We start from the raw sequence: 10,000 nt of genomic DNA, 5'->3' as shown, positions 1-10,000 counted from the left end.
GGAAAGTCTCAGATATCAACTGAAGAAATATTGCCACAAGCCACAGGGGAACCACTGCTGGAAACAGTTAGTAGTGATGCTGTGTTTTTTTCTCTCTCTCTCTTTCTCTCTCTCTCCTTCTTCTTCATCTTCTTCTTCTTCTTCTTCTTCTTCTTTTTCTTCCTTTTCTTTTTTCTTTCTTTTTTTTCTTCTTTTTTTCCCCCACTTTTTCTTCTTCTTCTTCTTCTTCTTCTTCTTCTTTTTCTTCCTTTTCTTTTTTCTTTCTTTTTTTTCTTCTTTTTTTCCCCCACTTTTTCTTCTTCTTCTTCTTCTTCTTCTTCTTCTTCTTCTTCTTGGGAATGGGGTATTTCACCCTCAGTTATCTGTCTGGATTGATTTTATATGATAATTTTCAGTCATTATTTCCATTTTGTTTTCATTTTGTAACATTTTCAGGTGATCTTTTTTCAATTTTATGTCTTTCTTTTCTTTCGATTACTTTCCTTACTTGCTCACATGCAATGGATTCATGTTGTTCTTTTTCTCTTTTCTATAAAACTCTTCCAATTTCTTTATTCTTTATGACCCAGTTTTCAAGTAAGCTATCATTTTCTAGCACCTTTAGTTCCAGACATTGCCAGATTATCTGTATTTCAGGACCAGCAGATGTCATGTAATGATAATTCAGTAATATTTCTTTGATGCAAAGTTATGTACCTTCTGTACTTTGCATTTACACATTGCTTGGGAGTCTTAAATAGGGGCTAAACGTAAGCACAACTGATGAATTGTACCAACCAATGTGTTGCTGCCTCTGAACCAATCTCAGGAAATTTAAGGCTGCATGTTATTTTGCCCGGAAAGGAAAGAAGTCCTGAAGGGTCAAGTTCCTCTTTGTCTTTTCTGTCTTTTTCTTTTTTCCATCACCATTTCCATCCTCTTCTCCAATCTTTTAAATAATCTCTATTTCCTCTATGTTTAATACATTGTTTATGTAATGCTCTTTATACAATACGCAATGTTTATAATGGGTATTAATGCAGTTTTGATTCATTTACAGGTGACCAAGGTGTATTTTGAGGAGGGCTATCAAGACACAAATGTCTATCTTTTAGAGTGCCTGGCACCGGGCCACGTCATTCCTGGTCCTGCAATAATTATGGACAAGTTGTCGACCATACTCATTGAGCCAGGTTGGTTGTATGTGGAGTCTGTAGTGACAGAAAATAGGACTGTAAATTAGATTGCTAATTAGCATTGTAAGTGAAGATTGTAAATTAGAATTGTAAATAAGGTTTATGAATAAGACTTGTAATACAATAGGAGTTGTTTGGTAATGAATAGTAGTGTCTCTTTATTTGTCTTTCCATTTGTTCTTTGTCTTTATAGCTACTGTTGATGTGGTGGTGATGATATAAATATTTTTTCAAGTATTAGAATCCTTTTGGTCTAAGTTCTTAGATTTATAGATTTTTCTTCTGATAATTGTATCATTGTAGGTGCCTTATAATCTTTAAAAAAAAATCTTAATGTTGGTGGATCTTAGCCCCTTGGTGTGAGTTAATAGACAAGATTATTATTATATTTTTTGTTTTTGTTATGACTAACATAAAGGGGCAGAGATTCTTTTTTTGGAATGCTTAACTTACTTCCATTTTCTGTAGGTGTAATGGCTGAGTTCATCTTTTGGAATTTTATATGCATTCCTCTTCACCACATCTTTTATGCTATCAACAGGTTGCACAGGCCACATCACTGCCCAGGGGGATGTGCGTATTGAAATAGGCAGCTTGAAAAAGCACACCATTGGCACAGAACTCGATGCTATCCAACTCTCAATTTTCTCGCATCGGTTCATGAGTTTAGCTGAACAGATGGGAAGGTATTAGCTTACCATTTTTAATTGGGGAACTTTGGCTCCTCCCCCCCCCCCCCCACACTTTTTTTTTGTCTTGTCAATAACTCAACTGTTTGATTTTTAGGGGATATACTGTCCACTAACATCAGGAAGCTGAACCTACATATTAATTGTTTGTGCTTATGATATATTTTACATTGCTTCAGGACTGATATTTCTTGCTACCATGTTAATAACTAAGATGTCTGTATACCCCATGAAATACTACTAATTAGAATATCATGGTAAGAATGATGACAATTATAATAATGATAATAATAATATAGATAATAAAGATACTAATGATCATGATCCTTATTCTGCAAGGGCAAATTTGGCCTCCTTATGTATACACTCCCAGACAGGTCCCTGACAAAGCTTCTGAAGCCTCATCATGAGTCCCTGGGATTTTTTTTTCAGTTATATCTATTCCTTTATTTTTTCTTTAATTTGTTCTTCTTTCTTCTTTCAATTGCTTTCAGTTACTTTTCTTCTTCTTTTCTTGCTTCTTGCTTCTTTCTTCTTTCTTATTCTACTTCTTTTTTTCTTTTTTATTTCTCTCTTCTTCTTTTCTTGTTTCTTGCTTCCTTCTCTTTCCTCATAAACTTCTTTTTCTTTTTTATTTCTTCTTCTTCTTCTTCTTCTTCTTCTTCTTCTTCTTCTTCACCACTTTTAAAAAATAAACCCATATTTTAATCTGTGAAATATTTTTTTATGTAACTTTAGCGCTGCAAAACATTTTATTCCCTAACTCTGATTTTAAACTTTATTTGACTTTTAATTGTTTTCTTTGTAAACAGAATCTGAGATACTTTTACAAGAATCTTTTTAACCCTTTGGATATGATGATACCCCTAGTAGCATTCTGGCAGTAAAGCTGGCCTGCTGTGGGTGGTTCAGAATTTTAAGCTGGAATACCATCTTGAAGGAGCTATTTGAAAGAAAATTTCATAACTCGTTTTCTTCCTTTGATGTGCTGGACCAGCTACTTCCTCTGGATCCATTTGAAGAACTTTCATTGAAAGGGTTAATTGATATTGATATGGAAATCATTCCTTTTTTTTGCCTTTTGCTTTCATGTATCTATCTCTTGCTTTCTCTTTGGCATTGGCTGTTTGAGATGCTACAATTTTATAGGTTATAGTATTTTTGTGGTAAAACTGAGTTGTGTTAGTGAGATGACGCCAGTTACATGCAGAATTCATTCGCTCTGACATTAATCCTATAAACAATAGTATGCATATGTGATTTTGTAACTTTTGAATCTGTAACTGTAATATAAAGTGTGCACAGACCTCTTTTACCAATACTTTAATTAATCTGCACAGCATTAGCCAATGCTTGCATCCAAGTTGAATATTGATATGAATTTCAGCAGAATGAAAACTTAGCCTCCTATCTATTATTATTATACTAATATTGTATATTGTGTCCTTTTCCAGTAACTTAAGTAAAAATTGAGACTATAGTATAAAGTGATTGACTATTTTACATAAATCTACCTAGAAATGTCATCACTTATGTGTTTATAGTTTCAGATCTTAGAACCACACAGCTTCTCTTTTGTTCAAATTTTAGGATGTAATTCCTGTGTAACTTTCAGTAAGTCAAGTTGGGGAAGGACAACAGTGGTGTGAATTATATGATTAGCCTTTTGGAATGAACATGGGCTTTTTTCTCTCTTTCTTTTACTTCTAAAGGATTCATTCTGCTGTAAAAATTGTGGAAACTGTTTGTAAAAAAAGTGAAGTGGTTTGTGAATGTAGGTGGGTGGATTGTGTTCATGTGTTTAAGGGTTATGCATGTGTAGGCGTGCGTGCGTGGGTGTGGGTGTGGGTGTGGGTGTGGGTGTGGGTGTGGGTGTGTGTGTGTGTGTGTGTGTGTGTGTGTGTGTGTGTGTGTGTGTGTGTGTGTGTGTGTGTGTGTGTGTGTGTGTGTGTGTGTGTGTGTGTGTGTGTGCACGTGTATGTGCACGTGTGTGTGCGCATGGGTTTGTATTCCAGGAAGACATTGAGTGAATGCATAGTGAGCCTACATTCCATTATTATTAAAAGACAGACAATGAATGTTAATTTCACATAGACTTGCTAAACACTACATATTATTTTATAATATCCATTTTTAACTTTTTTAAAGTATATTTAATTACATTCCATTGTGTTTATAGCTTTTGATATTTCCTCCTGTAGGATTCTCCAGAGGACATCCATATCTACCAACATCAAGGAGCGTCTGGACTTTTCCTGTGCGCTCTTTGGTCCCGATGGAGGCCTGGTGTCAAACGCTCCTCATATTCCTGTACATTTAGGGGCTATGCAAGAGACCGTGCAGTACCAGGTATGTATGTGTGTGTGTGTGTGTGTGTGTGCGCATATGAATAAGAATAAGTTTTTGTGATGAGAGGGTCACTGCAGTTTCATAACAGCTTGAACTCTGCATAATATTTAGGGAAATGATAATAAACTATGCATTTTGAGTTAATCTGTCTCATGATTTTAATATCTGCTAAATGTTTTCTTGTATTTCAGTATTATTTGTCAAAGTATTATGTAATGTTGAAGAAATTAAAATTGTAGTGATCATGATAACATTAAAAGCAATGGTAATCATGATATAAATAATGCTAATGTTGCTGATATTAGTAGTGATCATAGTTAAACTTAAAGCAGTAACAATACCAGTGTATATAAAGCCCATCACATACTTTCCATCTACTCATCACATACATGTGTAACAGCTACAAGCTTTGGGTGATAGTTTGAGGGATGGAGATGTGCTGCTGTCAAACCATCCTTCTGCCGGTGGCTCCCATTTGCCCGACCTCACAGTTATCACACCCGTCTTCCGAAAGTGAGTGTGTCCGTTAAGCCACATGGTGCTGGTGAGATTATCAAGCATCTTCAAGTAAGGATTTATTTAAGTGTCTAGTAAAGGGTTATGGGGTGCTGAAACCTTGCGTTATCTAGTAGTTTTCTTTCTTTGCTGAGAATTAATTTTGGGAGCTACTGCTTTCCTTCACTGGTGATGGGGGTATTTTTAATATAACTATAAGACATAGGTCTTACTTGGAAATGCTTTAGATTCACTGGTATTCTGTAAGTAATATTTTTACAAATGACAGAAAAGAGTAATATAAAGTGTATGTTATTAACACTTTAGTATTTCATTTTCAACAGAATTCCATAACTCTGATGAAGATGCAGTATCTAGATGCGAGTGCCATTATTGACTCTGAACATTTTCTGCCTCTGAGAAAATGGCACATGTAGTTCTCAACAGAAAAAACAATGATAATAGAATCAGAATAATGGATAAAATAGATTCAGTCCATTTGCATCTCTTTTTGCTTGACTGCTTGCTCTAATGCAATTCCTCGTGTTCAAAATTCTGAGCACCCATGCCTTTACCACAGGGGTGTTCACAAGCCGGTCTTCTATGTGGCCAGCAGAGGACACCATGCGGACATTGGTGGCATTACGCCAGGTTCTATGCCCCCACACTCGACCTCCATCCACCAAGAAGGCGCTGTATTCCTGACGTTCAAGCTGGTCGACCAGGGGGTGTTTCAGGTGAGGGCTTGGCTCTGGAGTTTCAGTGTGTTTGTTTATTTATTTTTAATGTTCCTTGTTTGATTTGTCTTTGGTTTCCTTATCTTGGTTTTGGAGTAACTTTGGGGGGAAGAGTTGGAAAGATTGTTTTTTCTGGTTCTGGTTGTGTATAGAGATTTTGTGTGTGTGTGTGTGTTTGCGTTTCTCTTTCCCAGATTGTTTAAATAACTGAGGGAGAGATGAAATTTATTTTACATTACTTGTAATAACATGTCAAATATTACAATTCAAGAATCAGATATGATAGATACTTTAAATATTATTTATATTAGTGTCATAGTACAATTTCTAACCAAAGTTTTGAATGTAAATATGTCTTAATAATGGTTTTATTCACTAGGAGAAAAACCTTATTGAAGCCCTAAACGCTCCAGGCAAGATAGAGGGCTCATCAGGTACTCGCAACCTCAGAGATAACCTGTCAGACCTCCGAGCGCAAGTTGCTGCTAATCACAAGGTAGGAGTTGAATGCAAATTACTTTATATTATGTTACAAATATGACCTGCTGTTCTATCAACTTTTTCTTAGAGTTAGCATCTTTATTTCAAATCTATTCTGAAGCTAATTCTTGACTACAAGATACCCCCTAAAAAATGTTAAGCTTCATAATTAATCCTAAAGGCTTTGCTAGCCTTGATATTGTATCAGTGAGACAGAATTTTTAAAGTTAAACTGGAAGTCTCCTAAGCCAAACAGCTTTTCTGGTCTAACTGCTTGCCAGAAGGTGGCATGTACATACTTGCTGCAGCCAGCCTTTAATGGCTGGCTGCACATAAGTTAAGGGTATTGTTCCAGTTATGTCTTAACCCATTACTGCCTGTTTAAGAAAATGTTTAAAAAATCTACGCTCTGGAGATTAATGGCAACTCGCCGACTATGAGTGCGGGAGTTCGCTACATCAAGCTGAGCGCTCCGCTTGTTGTGCTTTGGTGCATCGCCGTGGCGTACAGCCGCACTCCACAGATTGAGCAGTTTGTTATGATGCTGGAAGGTGTGACCCAGCAGAATCGGGTTAAAAGGGTATTTTTACCAACATAACAAAAATACACAAATGCACAAAGACACCCACAAGAGAAAAATGAAAAATAGAAAATGTCTACTGAACCTGTTTTAACCCCAGGGCATCCAGTTGGTGAACGAACTGATTGACTACTACACCCTTGACGTGGTCCAGGCATACATGGGCCACATACAAACGAGTGCTAAGCTAGGGGTCCAGGACCTGCTGCGCGAAGTAGGTTCAAGAGTGCGATTGAAGACGGGTTCATCCTCGTTGCATGCGATTGATTACATGGATGATGGCTCACCCATCGAGTTGAGTGTAGACATCGATGTGGAAAGGGGAACGGCTGTCTTTGATTTCAGGTAAGTGTGGTCTCTTTGGTACTCTGTCCAGTAGGTGTGGGTGATATGTATAGTATCATATGGAGTGTTGGGATCATTCTTATCAATTTGTACATTGTTTATTTCTTTCTTTATCTTTCTTTCTTTCTTTCTTTATATAATTATATATATATATATTATTTATTTATCCTCTCTCTCTCTCTCTCTCTCTCTCTCTCTCTCTCTCTCTCTCTCTCTCTCTCTCTCTCTCTCTCTCTCTCTCTCTCTCTCTCTCTCTCTCTCTCTCTCTCTCTCTCTCTCTCTCTCTCTCTCTCTCTCTCTCTCTCTCTCTCTCTCTCTCTCTCTTTTTCATATAAAAAAGGGGTTATGTGTAATGCTCCCTTTTTCAACAAACTGTTCTTTCCTCAAAGTGGAACAGGTCCTGAAGTGTGGGGGAAACTGCAATGCCCCAAGAGCCATCACAGTGTCCGCTGTGATCTATTGCCTTCGATCCATGGTTGGCCACGACATGCCGTTAAACCAGGCGAGTTTTTTTTTTTTTTTTTTGTGTGTGTGTGTGTGTGTGTGTGTGTGTGTGTGTGTGTGTGTGTGTGTGTGTGTGTGCACATGTGTGTGCACATGTGTGTATCAAAGACATCACATATAAGTACGTATGTTTCTCATCGGAAATACCCATAGTAACTCGAAAAACCTTCCTCGCTGAGTGTTTGTATTCCATTTTTGCTGCTGGGATATTATGCTGGATACCACTTGTAGTATGTGGATTATGTGGGATTGAACGATATATGGCTGCAGTGACGGTTTTAGGGGGGGGGGGCAACTGGGAGCAGTTGCCTCCCCCCCTCGCTGCTCTGTAACTGGTCTGGCGCCTCCTGTTGGAAGTGTGGTGCCCCTTTTCTATGAAATGACATTTGATATACTGATGGAGGAACCTCATGGGCTTTATTGTCCTCGGATCATCCAAAAACGAAACATATAATTGGCAATTATCATTCTCACTGTCAAATCATTATAAAACATAGAATGACAATCTTTCTCTGTCGAGGTAGCAGTGGGATATAAAAAGTAGCATGGCTAAAACTCCATAAACAATTTTCAAACCACTCAAAGTGAGCATGACTTATGGTGTAATCTAAACTGATTTCATACAGTAACATAGTGATGGTACAATATCAATCAATTACCAAAGTTTTATAAGTGCCCCCCTTTATCAACTGCCCCCCCCCCCTTCAGAATAGTTCTGGATCCACCCTTGTATGCCCTATGATCTTCCATTTAATCTCCTGAACCCTTTGTATGCTGGTACATGTACTGTCCACTGTGATTTGGGTGAATTTTGTTGCACACAGATGGCACCACAAGTACTCTGCCACCAAGGAGTCAGTTAGTAGGCCTGTTGTGACCTCATATAATTTCCCAGTTCCTTAAATTTTGTATTCTTATAATGTTATTAAAACATAGCAATAAAAAATAAAAAAATAAAAGAGAAATTTGTGATAGATAAGAGTACTGATTGACATAGACATGGCATTCATGTCACACCATGCTAGCACAAAGGGTTACTTTTCGATGCAGATAATTTTGCACATTGTTCAAGAGGCAGTATGTATATTATAATTCTATCTGTTGTTTTAAATTTTGGTGGTGTGTGTAGGCCTGCAGAAGTACAAACATTCGCGTGACTGCACATACTCACATACAAATAGACACATGCATGCGCACGCACATACACACACACACACACACACACACACACACACACACACACACACACACACACACACACACACACACACACACACACACATATACACACAGATACACTCACACACACACTCACACACACACACTCACACACACACACTCACACACACACACACACACACACGCACACGCACACACACTCACACTCACACTCACACATACACACATGGATATATGTATATATGTATGAATATATGTATATATGCATATGTATGTATATGTATATATATGTGTATATAATTATGCATATAAGTACATATATATATATATGTACTTATATATATTTATATAAATATATATATATATAAATATGTATTTTGTTTGGATTTTTATGCTGTAAACCATTAGGGACATCTATTCATTTATCATTTGAATGTGACTATGTTTCTGTTGCAAGTAAATTTTCATGTTTAGTAGCCAAAAGCTGAAAAGAAGACCTTTAAGGAAAAAAATGTGCTGATGCAATTTTGTGTCCTGCGTATGACCATAAACTGCATCCAGTGATGAGACTCTTGTTCGGGAGATCTGGAGTTTTATGGAAAGTGGAGCTTCCCTTAATCATCACTGCCCCCAGGTCCTCTCTCACCCAGAGGGTGAGAGAGGACACACACACACACACACACACACACACACACACACACACACACACACACACACACACACTATAAGTATGTATAAATAGCTTCCACGTGGCGTACAGAAGCAAGTATACGCGTGGCTTCACTGCAGGCGCCCCAACGTGCCCCACGCACCCACCAGTACTTAAGGCTCAGGATGACCCAGGTCAGCCTCAGTCCTTTCAGAGAGTCGTTTTCACAGAGTCCTGCCGGCCACTTCAGGTCAGGCTGGCTCCAGCGCGCCCGCCCTCCGGACAGACCAAGCACTAAGCCTTAGAAGACATGTATCCATGTGAATATCTGTGTTGCTTACGCTTCTCAATAAACGAAGTTAAGCCAACCACCTGTTACACTACTCCTGCTAAACCATATGTTTAAGGCGTTAATATATACCCTTCACACACACACACACACACACACACACACACACACACACACACACACACACACACACACACACACACACACACACACCCACGCACACACCCACACACACACCCACACACACACCCACACACACACCCACACACACACCCACACACACACCCACACACACACACACACACACACACACACACACACACACACACACACACACACACACACACACACACACACACACACAGACACACACACACAAACAGACACACACACACACACACACACACACACACACACACACACACACACACACACACACACACACACACACACACACTGAGGCCTTTTAAGGATGATAGTGTAGGAATTCAGGAACCTTCCTCTTCAGTGTTTTTTCTTATGTCCTTTC

General features: G+C 38.3%; 1 protein-coding gene across 1 annotated transcript in view; it reads left to right on the top strand.

The window, feature by feature from the left end:
* Window positions 1–10,000, top strand: part of LOC125044634 (5-oxoprolinase-like) — a 32,512-nt gene that overhangs the window by 12,473 nt on the left and 10,039 nt on the right. The window contains 10 exon segments of the mRNA XM_047641402.1: window positions 1–66; window positions 1,040–1,172; window positions 1,717–1,861; window positions 4,066–4,213; window positions 4,614–4,726; window positions 5,289–5,445; window positions 5,825–5,941; window positions 6,606–6,850; window positions 7,240–7,261; window positions 7,263–7,352. The exon segment at window positions 1–66 is cut by the window's left edge and continues 73 nt beyond it. Coding sequence (XP_047497358.1) covers window positions 1–66; window positions 1,040–1,172; window positions 1,717–1,861; window positions 4,066–4,213; window positions 4,614–4,726; window positions 5,289–5,445; window positions 5,825–5,941; window positions 6,606–6,850; window positions 7,240–7,261; window positions 7,263–7,352 — 1,236 coding nt within the window.

This window comes from Penaeus chinensis, chromosome 36 (genome assembly GCF_019202785.1).
Source record: "Penaeus chinensis breed Huanghai No. 1 chromosome 36, ASM1920278v2, whole genome shotgun sequence".
Taxonomy (NCBI): domain Eukaryota; kingdom Metazoa; phylum Arthropoda; class Malacostraca; order Decapoda; family Penaeidae; genus Penaeus; species Penaeus chinensis.
This window is presented reverse-complemented; position numbering and strand designations above follow the sequence as displayed.